This window comes from Argopecten irradians, chromosome 7, assembly GCF_041381155.1.
Source record: "Argopecten irradians isolate NY chromosome 7, Ai_NY, whole genome shotgun sequence".
In the NCBI taxonomy this organism is placed as follows: Eukaryota; Metazoa; Mollusca; class Bivalvia; order Pectinida; family Pectinidae; genus Argopecten; species Argopecten irradians.
In genome coordinates this window covers 3,968,254-3,992,147 of record NC_091140.1, presented here as the reverse complement: position 1 = coordinate 3,992,147, position 23,894 = coordinate 3,968,254, and the positions used below count along the sequence as shown (strand labels likewise).

Below are 23,894 nucleotides of genomic sequence, written 5' to 3'. Positions count from 1 at the left end.
CAGTCACAGAATATGTATCTAATACAACACAACACATCATACAATCACAGGAAATGTATCTAATACAACACAACACAGCATACAGTCACAGAAAATGTATCTAATACAACACAACAAATCATACAGTCACAGGAAATGTATCTAATACAGCAAAACACATCATACAATCACAGAAAATGTATCTAATACAATAAAAAACATCATACAGTCACAGGAAATGTATCTAGTACAACACAATACATCATACAGTCACGGGAAATGTATGTCATACAACAAAACACATCATACAGTCACAGAAAATGTATCTAATACAACACAACACATCATACAGTCACAGAATATGTATCTAATACAAAACAATACATCGTACAGTCACAGGAAATGTACCTAATACAACACAACACATTGTTCAGTCACAGAAAATGAATCTAATACAACACATCATACAGTCACAGAAAATGTATCTAATACAACACAATACATCATACAGTCACAGGGAATGTATCTAGTACAACACAACACATCATACAGTCACACGAGATGTATCTAATACAACACAATACATCGTACAGTCACAGAAAATGTATCTAATACAACACAATACATCATACAATCACAGAAAATGTATCTAATACAACATAACACATTGTACAGTCACAGAAAATGTATCTTATACAACATAACACATTGTTCAGTCACAGAAAATGTATCTTATACAACACAACACATTGTTCAGTCACAGAAAATGTATCTTATACAACACAACACATTGTTCAGTCACAGAAAATGTCTAATACAGTGCAAAATATCGTACACAGTTACAGAAAATGTCTAATACAGTACAACATATCATACGCAGTTACAGAAAATGTCTAATACAGTGCAATATACCATACACAGTTACAGAATGGTAACATAAGGTAAGAAAGAATATGATAAATAATGGATGTAAACTGCAAGCCTTTGTGTCCATATCATTTAGATACTGTTACAGAAGTATATATCACATTATAATCTGTGTAGTTCTATCAGTATTTATATTTAAATTGTTATCTCTCCAGTTTCTGTCCAGCAGTATTTCACATCTTTGGCATCAACAACATGCCATCTTTGTCCAATCAAATATAAACAGCGATCACATATATATTTGTACTAACCTTTTCGTACAGTTCGACCAGGAGCTCCCTGACCGAGCAGGTTTTACCTCCCACCTCTGTATCCCAGTCCAGGCCTCTGTACACAAAACATAATACATTATATAGCAACTATACAAGAAGGTCCCAGTCCAGGCCTCTGTACACAAAACATAATACATTATATAGCAACTATACAAGAAGGTCCCAGTCCAGGCCTCTGTACACAAAACGTAATACATTATATAGCAACTATACAAGAAGTCATGTTTTACCAATTTAGCTAAAATGTACAAAATTAATACTATCAAATATTTCCCATAGAAATGGCTAACTAATTAAATATTTGTATTTCATTATGTATGGATCATTGATGGAGCATATCTGGTCCTATTTTCAAATTAACACGTCCGGTTGCCATCGTTTCAAATGAGAAGTAGCGGGATATTATATATAATTAGTTAGCCATTGGCTTACATTTCTTAGACTAGCTTCTATTCTTTTCCTTGACATTCCTTCACAACCAAAACCTGATGAATCTTTAAACAGACCATAGCTATCTATAAGACACCATCACTATGGCCTCTGTACACAAAACATAATACATGATATGTGTTTTAACATTGTAAGGGTATAGAATGTGAACGGATTATCTATTAATGACATATATTGTTATAATTCAATGAATGATTCCAGTTTTATTTACACAGACTGTTATTTTGTTTGGTAACATTTTTTCCGGGAATCAGTTGTTTAGTCGGTCCCGTCCGACCGGAAGTTCCTGTGAGCAGAAGTTCAAAACAAGTACGTAAATAGAGAATGTTTGTAGTCTTACAGCCGACTGAATTTCTTTATTTATTACCAAACATTACCTTATTTAAGAGGGAAGTTACCGGGGATATTATTATCGATGTATATTTGCTGAAAAAACGTACAGAAAAAGCAACCACTTCCGTGATGCATTAATGCATCATTCGGCCCAGGCCTGGTGATGGATTAATGCATCATTCGGCCCAGGCCTGGTGATGGATTAATGCATCATTCGGCCCAGGCCTGGTGATGGATTAATGCATCATTCGGCCCAGGCCTGGTGATGGATTAATGCATCATTCGGCCCAGGCCTGGTGATGGATTAATGCATCATTCGGCCCAGGCCTGGTGATGGATTAATGCATCATTCGGCCCAGGCCTGGTGATGGATTAATGCATCATCAGAGCTTAAAGGGTTTTAATGTTTATAATTTCAGATGTTTTATCAATTTGTTACCCATGTCAAACCAAATGACATCTAAAGTCTTCAAAACTGTAACTATAATTATATTTACCATCCTTCAAAAGTCTAATATAACAATTTTCAGAGTTTCAGGAGGTATAATAAACACCAGCCCATGTACCCTACACTTGTGCATGCTCAATACTGGGTTCCAGGAGGTGAATGGATATAGTATACAGTGCCAGTCAGTCTTCTTCATCATTTATAGACTGACATACAACCAGTGACTCCTCAAAAACAATGATAATCTGGGCTGGGTAGGCTGTAAGGTTATTATAATTAGTTTAACTTCGTAGTAACAGCCAGGGTCATTTAAGGACGTGCCATGTTTGTGGAGGAAAGCCGGAGTACCCGGAGAAAAACCACTACCCGGAGAAAAACCACTGACCAGCAGTCAGTACCTGGCAACTGCCCCACATGGGATTCTAAGTCGTGACCATAGGTGGAAGGCTTGTGGTAATATGTCGGGACATCTTAACAACTTGGCCACCGCTTCTAAAATGGCTTTGATCCATGATTAGGATTTCCAGGATAAAAATGAATGAAGAACTCTACCTTTGAAATTAAATCTAGTGTACAAATACTGCAAAGCCTTTCACTAAATGTTTCTGTGTACAGAATTGTACACTTCGACCTTTGACTTACTTTTCAGTGTATTACATGACCTTTGACTTACTTATTAGTGTACTGTTTGACCTTTGATTTCCTTTTTAGTGTACTGTATGACCTTTGACTAACTTTTCTGTGTATTGTTTGACCTTTGACTTACTTTCAGTGTATTATAACTTTTGACTTACTTTTCAGTGTACTGTATGTCCTTTGACTTACTTTCAGTGTATGACGTTTGACTTACTTTTCAGTGTATTGTATGACCTCTGACCTACTTTTCAGTGTTAGTATAGTAACGTATGACCTTTGACTAAATCTTCAGTGTATACTACTGTATGACCTTTGACTTTCTTTTCAGATTTCTGTATGACCTCTGACTTACTTTTCAGTGTATTGTAGGACCTCTGACCTACTTTTCAGCATACTGTATGACCTTTGACTTACTTTTCAGTGTACAGGAAGTGTACGATGTCAGCCTGTTCCTGAAGGACCTCTGTGTTATTAAGCTGCTCTATGAGTTCTGTGATGCTGATATTGTCTTGATAGGTTTCCCGGTGAAATGCCTTGTGTGTCATCTTCGGAGACCCGACTGGACTAACTAAATCCTCACCAAAATGGCTGGATTTCAGGTGTATTTTTGGATGTTGTTCATCATGAGAATCTGTGACAAATAAAAGATTAACATGAAAATATAGCCAACAGGCAAATTCAAGTGCTATAACTGGTATCAGTCCATTAGTCATTGTGTTATAAACATTTTGCTGAAGGAGAAGAACACATACTGTTTAAAAGGAGTTTCAGGTATTGCAATTTATTAATTTCATGAAATTATTATGAACAGTTTAAAAGCCTTATGTAAATGTGGATAATGTTCACAATGGAAAGTCAAAAAATTTTGATGCTTTTTACAATAAATACACCATTTCAAATTTTAGCAACACAATTTCATATTATTTATACAAAAAAATATTACAAGTGTATGTGCACTGAAAATTTTGTGCTTAAGAGCTTAAGATGCTTGAAAGCTTTGAAAAGGAAAAACACTTAAATCAAATAATAAATAGAATTATCAGATATCTTTAAGTTACATCCTATTTAGTTTGTCAGAATTGAAAATGTGAAACTAAGATTTTGATGTTTTGAAAGGAAGAAAACCTATTTTGCTAACTGGAATATACACTTGTATGACTTTTTAACATGCATTTGAATAGCAAATAAAAACATGTCAAATAATAACGAATCCTTTGGCACTGAATAAATAGATTCATGTACTTTGTTACCATGGAAACCATTAACACACATACCACACATACCATCGGCTGGGGAACCAGGACTACTTGGGTTACTGCAGGAGCTTCCATCTGGTGGTCAATATAAGCAAAACGGTAAAAGCCTTAGTAAGAACCTTTATTTCACACTGTACGCATCGTCGCAATACAAATTTAAAACATGCTCACACCATTCATGGAACTTTGGACATTACATAAACTGTAGATTTTATCTCTTTTTACAGCAAGAATGAAATGAAATCCAATTTGTGACACTTTCTAACTTTTTTATTCATTTACATGATCAAATAATAAACTTAAACATACAAGATACATGTACACATGATGTACATAATTATCTGGTTGCTGTTTAAAATCAAAACACATCAGCTTCTTAAAGGGACAATTCAAAGAGGCTAATTCTGTTAAATCCCAATGAAGCTAATATAACATAAAAAAATAAAACAACCCATATTGACAAATTATGTGATATTAACTCTTTCAATTGCTACAATTGTAATTCGTAATTGTATAGCTATATGATTAAGCACATACAATATATACCCTATATCCATACCTGAGTCTGTGTCACAAAGGTTCAAACAGTGCAATAATTAATTACCAAAGAGATGAAAAAATTGTGTTACAGACAAGGTCATGCCTCTGATATGGTCAACACACTACTTAAAGACCTAGCTTTTTGAGAAATTCTAAACAAAAGTTACTTTACTTCAAAAGTGTAGGTTAGGGTTTGGCAACCAAGATGTCGGACCGTAATGAGTAATGGCGGACACAGAGAATTTTAACATTTCACACACTGTGACCAAACTAGACATTGCTTGCATATTACAGTGCTGCCAACTTTCCCAAATTTCATTAGAACGGGTTTGTGTCAGATATATAGTGAAACCTGCCTTAGCAACCAGCTCTGTATCAAGACTTTCTGGGGGTCCCAAATGGCCATTTATAACATAATTTGACCTGTGTATAAACTGAATTGTCCCTTTAAGAAATAATTTCCATTCAAAACAGGTTATTGGTTTTCATATGACAAACTAAGATACCAAGGAGATATGTAAGTATTTTAATTGGTGTGAATAAATGGCAATGAGTCACTAGGAGTTAAAACACCAGGAATGTATTAGAAGCCCAGGAGAAATGAGTACACAATAAGGAAATATTCTCTATTGTACACAGTAAACTAGGTATGAAGTACGTAGAAGGATTAAGAATATTAATGAGAAAAAATTGTTATTTTACATTAACAGCAAGACACTTACTGTAATATCTTATACCACTCAAATATAGAAATATAGAAGGATTAAGAATATTAATGAGAAAAAATTGTTATTTACATTAACAGCAAGACACTTACTGTAATATCTTATACCACTCAAATATAGAAATCCCAGAACTACAGAATTCTCGATCTAGTCATGATATACAATCTGTATATCCATATTTAATCTTTTTTTTTTATAGGACAGTGAAACGTCACCTCAACAGTTACGAATCACATCAAAGCATGCTGTTAATAAAGAACACATATTATTTTATAAATAGACAGGTTAGGATTTACAAGATAGGTCTGTGGGAATGATATACAACAAATATTTAGGGATGAAAGTCAAAGGTGCAAACATTCATATGAATATGATCAAACATAGAGATGAAAGAGATCAAACATTGCTATGACTAAGATATGGAGTGGCACCACCTACATACCTGACTGGCCACTTCTGTCTAGCCTCTTCAGGGAAGCATGTAGAGCTCAAGAACAAACACAAAGAGTACTAACATAGCAGTCCAATGCTGGGTAGCATAGCAACAACCAATCACATTACACCAAAGAACTAAAAACTCTAAAGACAATTTTGAATTCTATAAGTTCTTTCAAGATGTGATTGATTTTCAGCTATTTAAAAATGTCTTTTTGTCTTAATTTAGAGCAGTTTGAAATATTTTTTTTAAGTTTTTGTATGTGTTAGTATCCATGGAAATAGTGTATACATGTATAGCACAACTAAAAAAGATAATGTGCTATTACATATACACTTAATTTAATTACCCTTAAAAAGCAAAACTGCATGAAAATCTAAATGACACAGTACATTTGTTGGTTACCAGTACATGCAGCTACCAAAGACCATGAAGTTTGTTTTTTATACTCCATGAAAATATCATACAAACATTTAAATCTATCATAAATCCATTACTGTAATGATAACAATGATTTTGTTCTCATCATTTCAATAATCATAATCCATGCAGTACTCTACTAACATGAATAACTTTATCATGGCCATGAAAAATGCATATGACTGTCTGTAAAACACAATGTTATTATGACGTCATGTAATGGTGACATCACAATGAATTCATGTTAAATTTTGCGCCACTTCAATAGTACCTGCTTCCCGGGCACTATTGCAAATTGTACCCATGAGTGTAGCCAATCAGAATCCACTATTTTGTCACATGATGTGCTAATTGATAAAAGGTAATTTAGTGATGTTTGAATGACATTTTGATGGAGTATTAATGTTTGATTCCAGGTTTGTCTGGCAGTAACATGTACAATAATAACACACATTTCATGACATCACACGACCGTAACAAGGACAGGTAACTCTAACTGCAGGCTTATATTATACACCAGTTGAAGTGACATACATGTACAGTTAAAGACAGACGTTATCATACATGGGATGAGCAAGATAATCACGTTACCATGACATCAAAAGATCAATGTTACAAATATGTAGGTATGTAAAGATTAAATCAAATTTGCCATAATCGTGTCAACATGACATATGTGTATAGAGAACACACAAAAACTGACAAACACCTGTATGCATAAATAATAGTAGAAAACATATAAACAAATTCAACCATAACATTAAATGATGCAAGACGAAAACTACTATTTATAGTAATAAATTAAACAATTATAAATAAATAGAACTAAAAGCTATCTTAAATCATCTGACTTGGTTTCAGGGAATATTGTGGCAGAAACATGTTAAACAAGAAATGCCATGATGAGAGTTAATTTGGTTGTGACAGAAGCAGCATGTCTAACAGTGGGTGTTTAGTACTGAACAGGAACTACATGCCAACCAAGTGGAAGCTTGGATATATAACTTTTTAAACAAGTTTTTTTCATGGATTATTAGATTAGTAATTTTTTTTTACAGAAATGCTGATGAAGAACTAAAACAGTTATTTTCTCAGATTTACTACACTGGCAGAGGAATCTACAGCAATAATCAAACATAATAAAATACATCAGGACAGGGTCAGTATAAACTTTATAACGCACCAAGCACAGCTCATTGTTTCTAATAACGTTTGATTCCTACGATGATTTGCATCAACTATCTAAACTGTTGAGTAACGTGACTGACAGCTAAACAAATGTGTAATGACCAACGAAGTCATTACCTCAAAAAGCTTAGAAGCAATTAAAGCAGTAAATAAACTCATAAATAAATAACATAGGAAAAGTTGAAGCTAATAAACTTACCGAAGAATGATTGACCTCTCTCTACAGACAGAACAATCTAACATGGAAACTAAAGCCTGCTGGTATACTACACTGATTGTTCTCGTGTGTATCCAAAGTCATTGTATATTGCAAGGGAATGCTTTCTGTAGGGAGTAATTATTGCCTACTGCAGTCTCATTGGCAGCAATCAGTGGCTACAGTATTGTGACTGGGGTTATTAATGCTTTGTCTTCTACAAGGAACAAGCCATTGCCTACTGCACTCTTTAATGGGGTGATCATTGCCTTTTTACTCCAATGAAAGTTAACCATCACCTATTGCACTCTTTAGGGAGCAATCAGTGACTACAGTATTGTGACTGGGGTTATTAATGCTTTGTTTTCTACAAGGGAGATGCTATTGCCTTCATGAAGTAACCATTGCCTTTTTCACTCCAATGAAGATTTTTATTGCCTACTAAACTGTTTTTGGCAGCAATCAATGCGTTAAAATTTATCTTGTTTTCTGCAAGGGAGACATTATACATTTATTGCCCTGACAGAAGAGAGATATTATACATTTACTGCCCTGATGGTAGGGAGACACGATGCCTAGTTTACCCAAGGCATGTCATTTTTCACGAAGGCGTAGCCCGAGGGAAATATGACTTGCCGCGGGTAAACTAAGCGTCATGTCTCCCTACTGTCAGGGCAATAAATTGTTTATTATACCGAAAAAATAAAATATAAGTCTAATGTAATGACTAGCAATTGTTTGCCCAAACACTGCTGGGCTAACGTTTATATACAGTTATTGTTAAATCAGAAGTTAGACCTTTCAGCCAAAATCCAAAATGCAGTAACCATTGTCTATATGACTCCTATAAGGAGTAACATTTGCCTATTCCTTTCCTATGGGGCAAAAATTGTTTTTGTTCTTTGTGCTTGGGTAACTATTGCTCTGTAAAGTAGAAACAATAGTTTTCTGTATTTTGTTAAGGGGCTTACAACTGAATACCACATTGTTTAGGGTAGTATCAAGTAATTGCCCGCTGTACCTTTAGTTTGTTAATGAGTGACTATTGACTACTGTATTCCACAACAAGGTAATACTTTAGATTTCTGTGCTTTACTCACTTTCCAGACCATTTTTCTCTGTACTTTACAAGTTATTCATTATTACCAAGTACATTGTAGATTCTGGTACAGTATTGGAGTAACCTTTTTCTACACCTTCGCTGTAGTTTATGGAAGGGAACTAATATGAACACAGTATTTTACTACCTATACAGAGTGTTAAACTAAATCACATATCTGGGAACTCCTATAGCTATATACAGGGAGGTACACAGAAACATGAGGATTGTCTTTCAAGGTCAATGAAACAAGGTTTAGGGTAATCCTTTAAGATGTAGATAAGTTTTAGGGAAAATCTGTCTAAATAAGAATCTGCATGACAGATACAACACAATACAAATTATATCAGATTTTCCACTTTTTATATGTTCTCTGTTTAAATATTACATGCTATAAGATGTGGAGTATTATAAAGATATAGTTACCTGGTATATGTTCAGGATCTATCTGGATAGATCTAGTTCTCCTCACAATACCAGCCACGGACGATTTGATGGAGAATCGTCTCCCTTTCTTCCCCTTCTTACTTAAGGAGAGCAGTTTTGGCCTCGGGCAGGTTCCATAGTACAGACCCTCAGTGATGCTGGCAACATACTCGTCTGGAAAATCACAGTACATAGAGAATACATGGTCATTGTCATACGCAATATACATATAGACTATACCATAATTTGGTAAGTATCAGGAAAGATAAAAAGGTGGAAGACTGCAGTGATATGACATATATGTCTGGTATGTTACAAATACCGGTAAGTTTTATTCCAAAGTTGGTCAGCTGGATCCAAGCAAATGATGAAATTATAAAATGTAACTAATTTCTGTCAATGCTGAATACAGCACAAATGTCTGTGGTAGGTTCTGAAAATGCTAAAATTTCAGTTGGATGATTACTCATTCAATAAATACAGCACTGATTCTAAGAGACACCGGCTACATACTCAATATAATAGAGGCCATGTTCAGCCTGATCCTGTTGATTAATGTCATTAATGAATATAATTAAACATTTAATACCTGTTTGTTTCATTTTCAATGGTAGTAAAGCTATGTATGTATTAGAAGGCTGTTTTGGGTCATGTGAGCTAAAATTGAGAGATATGGATGGTTATGAAGTTTCAGGAAAAGCAAAGTGTCTTGAGAAAACTAGAACAGCTGTAATCCAATCGCTTACTAAATATCCCCAGTACCCCTAACCTCAGGCCATGGCAACCAAGTGCTCCTTCATTAGGTTTCCATGGTAACCATTATTGAAGCATGTGTTGGTGTCTAATAGACATTCATATGTTACAACAACTGAACAAGTTTGAACAAAATTTTGTCACAATAAAATCTGCATGCACATTTACACATGGTTCCCAGCAATGCTGTTTCAGTGAATGAAATACTGTAGTTATAGGAGGACTTGTCTGAACAATATATGCTTCCAAAAAAAACTTGTGTCTAGTGATCTGGTTACCATAGAATCCAATCTTCATTGCACATCTACACATAGTCCCCAATATTGCAGCAAATTATTTTGAAATTGGTCTACTAAAAGTTTAAAAGGAGTTGTCCAGACAATTTGTTTGTACAGACAAGATGGGCAAGCTGACTCCAGTCAACCCCTTAACTTAAAATCACACACCTACTATCATTTACTATACCCAACATAGATTTCACTCTCCCAAACCTGATAATGAGACCTTGTAATAGAATATCAGTTCACTTTGACAATAAGGCCACTGTTGCCTCATAATTTACAGTCAATATAAGCCCTTAGTCCAAAAACACACAGGGAGGAATAATTGTGTTAATTAAAACAAACAAACACACTTGTATAGAAAATAATCAGCTGTGAGCTAGTAATTTCTTTTTTTATTAGAGACAGTAGAAAAGTGACAAATGTTTTTTTGTATGTAAGTTAATGCAGTTTCAAATTATAGACAGAAAAATGAAATATCAGGTTTGAAAGAGAAAAACAAAAATGATACTAGTACTGGTGCATAAGAAGATTTAAACAAAAAATCTATGAAGAGTATTTGCTTCCATCAAACCTATGAACTCAGAAGATCTTTTTAAAATTTTAAGTCATTCTGAACTCAGAAGAAGGGTGATATGAATGGGATGTGATGGTAGCAGGGTGATATGTATGGGATGTGATGGTATACGTAGCAGATGATATGTATGGGATGTGATGGTATACGAAGCAGGGTGATATGATTGGGATGTGATGGTAGCAGGCTGAGATAAATGAGCTGGGATGGTAGCAGGGGGAGATGAATGGGATGTGATGGTAGCAGGGTGATATGTATGGGATGTGATGATATCAAGGTAAGATGATGAGATGTGATGGTAGCAGGGGGAGTGAGATGAATGGGATGTGATGGTAGCAGGGTGATATGTATGGGATGTGATGATAGCAGGGTGAGATGAATGAGATGTGATGGTAGCAGGGTGATATGAATGGGATGGGATGGTAGCAGGGTGATATGAATGGGATGTGATGGTAGCAGGGTGATATGTATGGGATGTGATGGTATCAAGGTAAGATGAATGGGATGGGATGGTAGCAGGCTGAGATGAATGGGATGTGATGGTAGCAGGGTGATATGTATGGGATGTGATGGTAGCAGGGTGATATGAATGGGATGTGATGGTAGCAGGCTGAGATGAATGGGATGTGATGGTAGCAGGGTGAGATGAATGGGATGTGATGGTAGCAGGGTGATATGAATGGGATGTGATGGTAGCAGGGTGATATGAATGGGATGTGATGGTAGCAGGGTGATATGAATGGGATGTGATGGTAGCAGGGTGATATGTATGGGATGTGATGGTAGCAGGGTGATATGAATGGGATGTGATGATATCAAGGCAAGATGAATGAGATGTGATGGTAGCAGGGTGATATGAATGGGATGTGATGGTAGCAGGGTGATATGTATGGGATGTGATGGTAGCAGGGTGATATAAATGGGATGTGATGGTAGCAGGGTGATATGTATGGGATGTGATGGTAGCAGGGTGATATGAATGGGATGTGATGGTAGCAGGGTGATATGAATGGGATGTGATGGTAGCAGGGTGATATGTATGGGATGTGATGGTAGCAGGGTGATATAAATGGGATGTGATGGTAGCAGGGTGATATGAATGGGATGTGATGGTAGCAGGGTGATATGAATGTGATGGGATGTGATGGTAGCAGGGTGATATGAATGGGATGTGATGGTAGCAGGTGATGAATGGATGTGATGGTAGCAGGGTGATATGAATGGGATGTGATGGTAGCAGGGTGATATGTATGGGATGTGATGGTAGCAGGGTGATATGAATGGGATGTGATGGTAGCAGGGTGATATGTTGGGATGTGATGGTAGCAGGGTGATATGAATGGGATGTGATGGTAGCAGGGTGATATGAATGGGATGTGATGGTAGCAGGGTGATATGTATGGGATGTGATGGTAGCAGGGTGATATGAATGGGATGTGATGGTAGCAGGGTGATATGAATGGATGTGATGGTAGCAGGGTGATATGATGGGATGTGATGGTAGCAGGGTGATATGAATGGGATGTGATGGTAGCAGGGTGATATGTATGGGATGTGATGGTAGCAGGGTGATATGAATGGGATGTGATGGTAGCAGGGTGATATGAATGGGATTGATGGTAGCAGGGTGATATGATGGATGTGATGGTAGCAGGGTGATATGTATGGGATGTGATGGTAGCAGGGTGATATAAATGGGATGTGATGGTAGCAGGGTGATATGAATGGGATGTGATGGTAGCAGGGTGATATGAATGGGATGTGATGGTAGCAGGGTGATATGAATGGGATGTGATGGTAGCAGGGTGATATGTATGGGATGTGATGGTAGCAGGGTGATATGAATGGGATGTGATGGTAGCAGGGTGATATGAATGGGATGTGATGGTAGCAGGGTGATATGTATGGGATGTGATGGTAGCAGGGTGATATGAATGGGATGTGATGGTAGCAGGGTGATATGAATGGGATGTGATGGTAGCAGGGTGATATGAATGGGATGTGATGGTAGCAGGGTGATATGAATGGGATGGGATGTGATGGTAGCAGGGTGATATGAATGGGATGTGATGGTAGCAGGGTGATATGAATGGGATGTGATGGTAGCAGGGTGATATGTATGGGATGTGATGGTAGCAGGGTGATATGGGGATGTGATGGTAGCAGGGTGATATGAATGGGATGTGATGGTAGCAGGGTGATATGAATGGGATGTGATGGTAGCAGGGTGATATATGAATGGGATGTGATGGTAGCAGGGTGATATGAATGGGATGTGATGGTAGCAGGGTGATATGTATGGGATGTGATGGTAGCAGGGTGATATGAATGGGATGTGATGGTAGCAGGGTGATATGTATGGGATGTGATGGTAGCAGGGTGATATGTATGGGATGTGATGGTAGCAGGGTGATATGAATGGGATGTGATGGTAGCAGGGTGATATGTATGGGATGTGATGGTAGCAGGGTGATATGAATGGGATGTGATGGTAGCAGGGTGATATAAATGGGATGTGATGGTAGCAGGGTGATATGAATGGGATGGGATGTGATGGTAGCAGGGTGATATGAATGGGATGTGATGGTAGCAGGGTGATATGTATGGGATGTGATGGTAGCAGGGTGATATGAATGGGATGTGATGGTAGCAGGGTGATATGAATGGGATGTGATGGTAGCAGGTGATATATGGGATGTGATGGTAGCAGGGTGATATGAATGGGATGTGATGGTAGCAGGGTGATATGAATGGGATGTGATGGTAGCAGGGTGATATGAATGGGATGTGATGGTAGCAGGGTGATATGAATGGGATGTGATGGTAGCAGGGTGATATGAATGGGATGTGATGGTAGCAGGGTGATATGAATGGGATGTGATGGTAGCAGGGTGATATGAATGGGATGTGATGGTAGCAGGGTGATATGAATGGGATGTGATGGTAGCAGGGTGATATGTATGGGATGTGATGGTAGCAGGGTGATATGAATGGGATGTGATGGTAGCAGGGTGATATGTATGGGATGTGATGGTAGCAGGGTGATATGAATGGGATGTGATGGTAGCAGGGTGATATGAATGGGATGTGATGGTAGCAGGGTGATATGAATGGGATGTGATGGTAGCAGGGTGATATGAATGGGATGTGATGGTAGCAGGGTGATATGTATGGGATGTGATGGTAGCAGGGTGATATGTATGGGATGTGATGGTAGCAGGGTGAATATGGGTGATATGATGGGATGTGATGGTAGCAGGGTGATATGTATGGGATGTGATGGTAGCAGGGTGATATGAATGGGATGTGATGGTAGCAGGGTGATATGATGGGATGTGATGGTAGCAGGGTGATATGAATGGGATGTGATGGTAGCAGGGTGATATGAATGGGATGTGATGGTAGCAGGGTGATATGAATGGGATGTGATGGTAGCAGGGTGATATGAATGGGATGTGATGGTAGCAGGGTGATATGAATGGGATGTGATGGTAGCAGGGTGATATGTATGGGATGTGATGGTAGCAGGGTGATATGAATGGGATGTGATGGTAGCAGGGTGTATGATGATAGTAAGGTGATATGGGATGTGATGGTAGCAGGGTGATATGAATGGGATGTGATGGTAGCAGGGTGATATGAATGGGATGTGATGGTAGCAGGGTGATATGAATGGGATGTGATGGTAGCAGGGTGATATGAATGGGATGTGATGGTAGCAGGGTGATATGAATGGGATGTGATGGTAGCAGGGTGATATGTATGGGATGTGATGGTAGCAGGGTGATATGAATGGGATGTGATGGTAGCAGGGTGATATGTATGGGATGTGATGGTAGCAGGGTGATATGAATGGGATGTGATGGTAGCAGGGTGATATGAATGGGATGTGATGGTAGCAGGGTGATATGAATGGGATGTGATGGTAGCAGGGTGATATGAATGGGATGTGATGGTAGCAGGGTGATATAAATGGGATGTGATGGTAGCAGGGTGATATGTATGGGATGTGATGGTAGCAGGGTGATATGATGGGATGTGATGGTAGCAGGTGATATGAATGGGATGTGATGGTAGCAGGGTGATATGTATGGGATGTGATGGTAGCAGGGTGATATGATGGGATGTGATGGTAGCAGGGTGGATGTGATGGTAGCAGGGTGATATGGGGATGTGATGGTAGCAGGGTGATATGAATGGGATGTGATGGTAGCAGGGTGATATGTTGGGATGTGATGGTAGCAGGGTGATATGTAATGGGATGTGATGGTAGCAGGGTGATATGAATGGGATGTGATGGTAGCAGGGTGATATGTATGGGATGTGATGGTAGCAGGGTGATATGAATGGGATGTGATGGTCAGGTGATATGATGGTAGCAGGGTGATATGAATGGTGTGATGTAATGGATGTGATGGTAGCAGGGTGATATGTATGGGATGTGATGGTAGCAGGGTGATATGAATGGGATGTGATGGTAGCAGGGTGATATGAATGGGATGGGATGGTAGCAGGGTGATATGAATGAGATGTGATGGTAGCAGGGTGATATGAATGGGATGTGATGGTAGCAGGGTGATATGTATGGGATGTGATGGTAGCAGGGTGATATGAATGGGATGTGATGGTAGCAGGGTGATATGTATGGGATGTGATGGTAGCAGGGTGATATGTGATGGGATGGATGGTAGCAGGGTGATATGTATGGGATATGGTAGCAGGGTGATATGATGGGATGTGATGGTAGCGCAGGGTGATATGTATGGGATGTGATGGTAGCAGGGTGATATGAATGGGATGTGATGGTAGCAGGGTGATATGTATGGGATGTGATGGTAGCAGGGTGATATGTATGGGATGTGATGGTAGCAGGGTGATATGTATGGGATGTGATGGTAGCAGGGTGATATGTATGGGATGTGATGGTAGCAGGGTGATATGAATGGGATGTGATGGTAGCAGGGTGATATGAATGGGATGTGATGGTAGCAGGGTGATATGTATGGATGATGGAGATGTGGATGTAGCAGGGTGATATGAATGGGATGTGATGGTAGCAGGGTGATATGAATGGGATGTGATGGTAGCAGGGTGATATGAATGGGATGTGATGGTAGCAGGGTGATATGTATGGGATGTGATGGTAGCAGGGTGATATGAATGGGATGTGATGGTAGCAGGGTGATATGTAATGGGATGTGATGGTAGCAGGGTGATATGAATGGGATGTGATGGTAGCAGGGTGATATGAATGGGATGTGATGGTAGCAGGGTGATATGTATGGGATGTGATGGTAGCAGGGTGATATGTATGGGATGTGATGGTAGCAGGGTGATATGTAATGGGATGTGATGGTAGCAGGGTGATATGAATGGGATGTGATGGTAGCAGGGTGATATGAATGGGATGTGATGGTAGCAGGGTGATATGAATGGGATGTGATGGTAGCAGGGTGATATGTATGGGATGTGATGGTAGCAGGGTGATATGTAATGGGATGTGATGGTAGCAGGGTGATATGAATGGGATGTGATGGTAGCAGGGTGATATGTAATGGGATGTGATGGTAGCAGGGTGATATGAATGGGATGTGATGGTAGCAGGGTGATATAAATGGGATGTGATGGTAGCAGGGTGATATGAATGGGATGTGATGGTAGCAGGGTGATATGAATGGGATGTGATGGTAGCAGGGTGATATGAATGGGATGTGATGGTAGCAGGGTGATATGAATGGGATGTGATGGTAGCAGGTGATAGTATGGGATGGATGGTACAGGTAAGATGAATGGGATGTTGATGGTAGCAGGGTGATATAAATGGGATGTGATGGTAGCAGGGTGATATGTATGGGATGTGATGGTAGCAGGGTGATATGAATGGGATGTGATGGTAGCAGGGTGATATGAATGGGATGTGATGGTAGCAGGGTGATATGAATGGGATGTGATGGTAGCAGGGTGATATAAATGGGATGTGATGGTAGCAGGGTGATATGTATGGGATGTGATGGTAGCAGGGTGATATGTATGGGTGATGTGATGGTAGCAGGGTGATATGTATGGGGATGGATGATGGTAGCAGGGTGATATGTATGGGATGTGATGGTAGCAGGGTGATATAAATGGGATGTGATGGTAGCAGGGTGATATGTATGGGATGTGATGGTAGCAGGGTGATATGTATGGGATGTGATGGTAGCAGGGTGATATGAATGGGATGTGATGGTAGCAGGGTGATATAATGGGATGTGATGGTAGCAGGGTGATATGAATGAGATGTGATGGTAGCAGGGTGATATAAATGGGATGTGATGGTAGCAGGGTGATATGTATGGGATGTGATGGTAGCAGGGTGATATGTATGGGATGTGATGGTATCAGGGTGATGATGAATGGGATGGGATGGTAGCAGGGTGATATGTATGGGATGTGATGGTAGCAGGGTGATATAAATGGGATGGGATGGTAGCAGGGTGATATGAATGGGATGTGATGGTAGCAGGGTGATATAAATGGGATGTGATGGTAGCAGGGTGATATGTATGGGATGTGATGGTAGCAGGGTGATATGTATGGGATGTGATGGTAGCAGGGTGATATAAATGGGATGTGATGGTAGCAGGGTGATATGTATGGGATGTGATGGTAGCAGGGTGATATAAATGGGATGTGATGGTATACGTAGCAGGGTGATATGATGGGATGTGATGGTAGCAGGTGATATGTATGGGATGTGATGGTAGCAGGGTGATATGAATGGGATGTGATGGTAGCAGGGTGATATGTATGGGATGTGATGGTAGCAGGGTGATATGAATGGGATGTGATGGTAGCAGGGTGATATAAATGGGATGTGATGGTAGCAGGGTGATATAATGGGATGTGATGGTAGCAGGGTGATATAAATGGGATGTGATGGTAGCAGGGTGATATGTATGGGATGTGATGGTAGCAGGGTGATATGAATGGGATGTGATGGTAGCAGGGTGATATGAATGGGATGTGATGGTAGCAGGGTGATATGAATGGGATGTGATGGTAGCAGGGTGATATAAATGGGATGTGATGGTAGCAGGGTGATATGTATGGGATGTGATGGTAGCAGGGTGATATGAATGGGATGTGATGGTAGCAGGGTGATATGAATGGGATGTGATGGTAGCAGGGTGATATGAATGGGATGTGATGGTAGCAGGGTGATATGAATGGGATGTGATGGTAGCAGGGTGATATGTATGGGATGTGATGGTAGCAGGGTGATATGTATGGGATGTGATGGTAGCAGGGTGATATAAATGGGATGTGATGGTAGCAGGGTGATATGTATGGGATGTGATGGTAGCAGGGTGATGATATGTATGGGATGTGATGGTAGCAGGGTGATATAAATGGGATGTGATGGTAGCAGGGTGATATGTATGGGATGTGATGGTAGCAGGGTGATATGTATGGGATGTGATGGTAGCAGGGTGATATAAATGGGATGTGATGGTAGCAGGGTGATATGAATGAGATGTGATGGTAGCAGGGTGATATGAATGGGATGTGATGGTAGCAGGGTGATATGTATGGGATGTGATGGTAGCAGGGTGATATGTATGGGATGTGATGGTAGCAGGGTGATATGTATGGGATGGGATGGTATCAAGGTAAGATGAATGGGATGGGATGGTATACGTAGCAGGGGGAGATGAATGGGATGTGATGGTATACGTAGCAGGGTGATATGTATGGGATGTGATGGTAGCTGGGTGATATGAATGGGATGGGATGATATCAAGGTAAGATGAATGGGATGTGATGGTAGCAGGATGAATGGCATGGGATATATAGGATAGACATATGTAAGCAACATTATATATGTATACAGCATATATCCCGACATGGCAGGGACATTCTGAATCAAAATGCTAAGATATTCTGCAGTTTCAAAGGACCTACAACAGAGATCATGATTTTATATAAATTTAACCAGAGCCTCGGCTAGGGATCAAACCCGGGACCTATGGATAACTACATGTAGTAATCAAGCTAAATAGAAGTTCTCTCTCGCCGAGAAGTATTATGCCACAAGATTTCACCAGGGTAACAGCTTTACATGAAAGGAATAATATTTCCTAATAATGTGACAAAAGAGAGAAAGAGAAGTCCTAGAGGAGACAACCGAGAAATTAATTGGCACTGTCATAGATTAAAAAATGGCACATGATCGTTGTAGCTTTGGATTTTTTTAATCATTTAAGTGTTAATATATTTGCCACACAAATTTATGTGCGTTCTCATCTGCATTACACCTGTACGGCTGTAGGTTAGCATCACTATCATTGTTAGGAGATTCAGAACTCAAATGATCAATTTTATTTATTGTATGAAAAAGTCAACTTGTTAATTTGTATAATTACAAAACAACGTTAGAAATGGATTTGGTTAAGGTTAAAGATAGCCAGAAACAAACTTAAAGAATATTTCATTAAAAATAAACAAGAGGCTCATGGGCCTTAACGGTCACCTGACATCCAATAGTAATTTGTCATTTAAGGGCCAACATAATAGCTATGAGGGACTTTAACACATGGTGTGTTAATTTTTTCCCTCCTGTATTCAACACAGAAGCTTAAGTAAATATGAACTGATGTTGATGAAACTCTGTATGCAATGAGGTCTTGGATGAATTTGCATACTGGAACAATTTATCATAACTGACATCAGGTGACCTAAAAATTTAAGCCATTTGGACCCCACTGGGCTCCACCCCTCAGCCTTTGGGGATGAGACAGGGTCAAAATGACATAATAGCAATATGTCCTCTTGTGGTTATAATGTGAATCAAAAGTTTGAACAATTTCCAGTAGAAAATAAACAAAATATACCCAAGAAGTATTCAATATAAACTAGCAAACTTAGCCTCCTCCCCAGGGGCAAACAAAGAGGCCAAGGGTTATAAAATTTACAATTCTGATAAAGCACCACAATATCTTTAGAATACAAGGTCCAATAGTAGCATTATTACAAAGGACATGAACTCTATAATATAGTTACTGTCGAAAAATTCCCTTTTTCAAACTCATCCTAGATCTTGTTGATATAAGGCTACATACAGAGTTTCATCAAAATCAGTTCACATTTACCAAAGTTATCTTGTTCACAAGCACAATGATAAAATTAGAACAAAGGGCAATAACTTGTACGTTACTGTCGAATAATTCCCATTTTTGAACTCGTACGAAATCTTGTTGATATAAGGCTATATACAAAGTTTCATCAACCTCGGTTAACATTTACTCAAGTCATCATGTTCACAAAGTAGGTCACTATGACGTATGGTCAGGTGACCTAAAAAAAGTAACAATGACCTTGACCTTGACCTGGCAATCCTGAAACTGTATCTTGTCGAAAATATTATGGTCCTTTAAATTTGTGTGAAGTTTGATCAAAATCACTCAAGGAATGAAGCTAGAGCACTGAAAAGGATTTTCTAAAAATATTAACGGTGACCTTGACCTTGACCCTGCAACCTTGAAACTCAAACTTTTTCAGTCCTTTGTATTTGTGTGCAGTTTAATCAAAATCGCTCAAGGAATGAAGCCGCTAGAGTGCTGATAAAGAAATTATCTAAAAATAGTAACAGTGACCTTGACCTTAGTCTGGCAATCTTCACACTCAAACTTGTCCAAGATATTATGATCCTTTGTCTATGTGTGAAGTGTGATCAAAATCACTCAAGGAATGAAGCCGCTAGAGTGCTGATAGGGATTTTCTAAAAATAGTAGCAGTGAACTTGAACTTGACCCAGCAACCCTGAAACTCGAACTCGTCCGAGATCTTGTTAATATTAATCTACATACAAAGTTTCATCAATCTCAGTTCACATTTACTCAAGTTATCATGTTCACAACAAAAAGTTAACGCACGACGGACAACGACGGACAAAAGGCTATTGCAAAAGGTCACCATGACCTATGGTCAGGTGACCTAAAAATTAAGCATAAATATAATATCTTTCTATAAGATTATACATGTAATTATTTCTGTAATAATAAATCTACAAGGGTTATCTATTTTATTTCATTGACAATAAAATGCAATAAAATGTTTTTCTTGGTGTAAAAGGAAAAATATTTAAAGAGTCTTAACTTCTTCCACCAATTCTTAATGGTACATTCATTTTACATCTAGACAAAGAACAAAGCAATAAATTGTAAGCACAGTTCACACAAACATAATTTGACGACTATTACTACGCGACCATAATTCCCCGAAATCTGGTGTTTCTGTTTCTACTTACTTGTCACCTGCTGATCTGAAAACGGAGGCTTCCAACAATCAGATTCGACCTTCACAAAGGTCACAACATGCTGAGGTAAAATACTAAAGATCTACTCACAACAAACTCAATAACAGAATAATCTATAGGTATTTAAGAGATGGTGTCTTCATAACACTTTCAATGATATTACATCTTATTGCCATGGTGATAAAAACAACCAGTGGACACAAACCTGTTGTCATAGTGATAGGTTTATACCAGATGTCTGTAAGTAACTACTTCTATTTATAGTTAAATGTGGTTATCTGCTTATTTTTTAATGTGGTGATATATTGTAATTTTCTGATATTTATTTGTCTTACCTTGGAGAGGGTCATCTGACACAAAGCTAAGCTTGGTTACACAGGAGGTGGATAGGAAGTCACTCAGCTTCCCCATGTGGACTCTGAAACGTCACACAATCACACAATAAGGCTTACTAGCTTGACAACATTATATTTTCTTGTGGTCATAACAGTCTTTGTGGACCATACCAGTCTAAAGTTGTGAGGCTAATTGACATAACCTGAAGCATTTATTTACACCTTTAAAAGTTCTAAAGCCTATTGAACTCTGAATTTGATAATTCATAGATTTAAAGTGCACATCATCCTGGGGTTATTCAAGAGTATTTAATGCACTATTAAGTTTCATCAATCAACTTAAATTGGTATGAAATTGATCCCCAAGACAAAAAGAGAGATAACTGCACTTTTATTTGACCTCTAACCTTACGATACAGGTCACAGAAGTCTAACATCAGCCTGAATGCATTTTACATCAGACTTTAGAATTTCTGTGGACAAATTCTCAAAGGTTGATTACAAAAATGAGTAATGACATGTGTTAAAGATATACTGACCGAGTACCAGCTATGTAACCGCTCTGTAATTTCTTGATGGTGGCCACGAGTGCTGCAGGAAGATTCTGACCCATATCTGTGACCCAGAAATGGACAATTTGTTATTACAATAGGATTCCAGTATTGTACAGATAAAGGGGATCATATGAGTAAGAACAGAATTTTGATTTCATTAAAACTTGTAAACATTACATCTATAGCTAGTGAACTGATAAACATACAACTACAGCTGTGTGACAACTAAATTATATACTCTCATTGAAATTTACTTTTAATTAATTATCTGTATCAAATTGATCACACTAATTATTGGTCTTTAAATCTTACTGTACCTATTCTTATTTGTCCAGTAATAAACTTATGAAAGTAAATGTATATAATTGTATATCATTAATATATGTATATATATATATATATTTATATATGTTGGTGCAAGTTAGCCGTTCATTTCTCAAACTTAGATATGATTTCCAAATAAAATGATAAATAATCTGAAACCTCCTTCATACATACATTGTTACATCACATGGAAATAACTCTAACATATCACTCATGCAGAATGATAATGTCATACAAAATTATATGTAATTCATTCAGAGTAAAGAATAGTCACCCCAAGAGACTTCCACAGATTTGATAATAATCTTGTAATGTAACTTATAATTGACTAATAACTGAACAGATGGCAATTTATCTGAGATATATAAATGTTATCTATAAACACTAAAATCATTTTATTGTTTGACATTAATGTGAACAAAGGAACCCTGGCTTAATTAGCCTATTGTCCACTCTCCATAAAACAAACTGATTTTAAAATATTCGATTGATTGTTTTTAATATATTAGAATCCAAATTTGAATTTTAACAAAGAATTTCCAAGAAAATGATAAGAACATTCCATATCAGCTTGAGCAGCCAGACTTAAAAGCAAAGTGTTGCCAGGCAAACTTAAGAACACAGTAACAACAGAAATATTAGACAGCCGTAATCACTACCTACCTAAAAAGCTATTACTGATAAGGAGTGTTACCGTCGGACGGCCGAGTCCTTTCCAGGAATTTTTCAGGTAAGTAACCTCGTTTCGGAAATGATCGACCGTAAAAGTTGTGTCAAGAGTAAGGTAAAACTGTTGCTGATCCATAAACTACAAAATGGCCACAAAAATACACTAACCCTTTGACCAGTTGGTGGTTTAGATTCACAACATGGAGTGAATCAAAAGGCAGCATACCAATCATAATACATAGAAAGCATACATAGGTGGTTATAGGCATGTCAGGCTGGTGGTGGTACACAGTAAGGGGAGGTAATCCAGCACAAACTACACCAAGTTAAATCCTTATATTCTAGATATTCTAGATACATATGCTGGCCTTTTGAAAATCAGGAAATGTTAAAATTACACATAAAAACTTTGTGTGCAAAGCTTTTCTCTTCTCTAGAAAAAGTTTTTGAAAATCATGATCCAAACAAATTCTTTTTTTGTTGTTATGAGTAATCTTTTTTTTTTTTTTTTTTTTTTTGGTATTTTGTTTTTTAGATATCCCCAGTTGGTCAGGGAATGAACTCTCATCACCAAAAGATAAAGGCTTTACTAGGTCTATTTTGTTCCTTATACAAAACACTAGGTAGTGAACATTAAATGTATCATGCCAGTAATTAAACAAGTGTTCAGAATAATGGAAAGCTGGGCAGGTAATATGGGAATAAATACAAGTAGTTCAAGTCACCAGAAAACCCAAAGACTGTGTTATATACATTTTAATGCATATCTAAATGTT

General features: G+C 38.1%; 1 protein-coding gene across 14 annotated transcripts in view; it reads right to left on the bottom strand.

Annotated features, from left to right (window-relative positions):
• The window catches only part of LOC138327317 (probable phosphorylase b kinase regulatory subunit alpha), a 61,120-nt gene that overhangs the window by 16,800 nt on the left and 20,426 nt on the right, over positions 1-23,894 (bottom strand). For 4 of the 14 annotated variants that reach the window (XM_069273312.1, XM_069273316.1, XM_069273324.1 and 1 more), the window contains exons 16-25: positions 23,113-23,257; positions 22,111-22,186; positions 21,572-21,654; positions 21,228-21,242; positions 9,332-9,505; positions 7,810-7,830; positions 6,009-6,053; positions 4,320-4,376; positions 3,460-3,676; positions 1,158-1,233 (exon numbers count right to left, since the gene is read on the bottom strand). In XM_069273312.1, coding sequence (XP_069129413.1) covers positions 1,158-1,233; positions 3,460-3,676; positions 4,320-4,376; positions 6,009-6,053; positions 7,810-7,830; positions 9,332-9,505; positions 21,228-21,242; positions 21,572-21,654; positions 22,111-22,186; positions 23,113-23,257 — 909 coding nt within the window. The remainder of the gene's footprint in view (positions 1-1,157; positions 1,234-3,459; positions 3,677-4,319; positions 4,377-6,008; positions 6,054-7,809; positions 7,831-9,331; positions 9,506-21,227; positions 21,243-21,571; positions 21,655-22,110; positions 22,187-23,112; positions 23,258-23,894) is intronic. The other 10 variants (XM_069273314.1, XM_069273313.1, XM_069273320.1 and 7 more) reach the window with 10 other exon arrangements.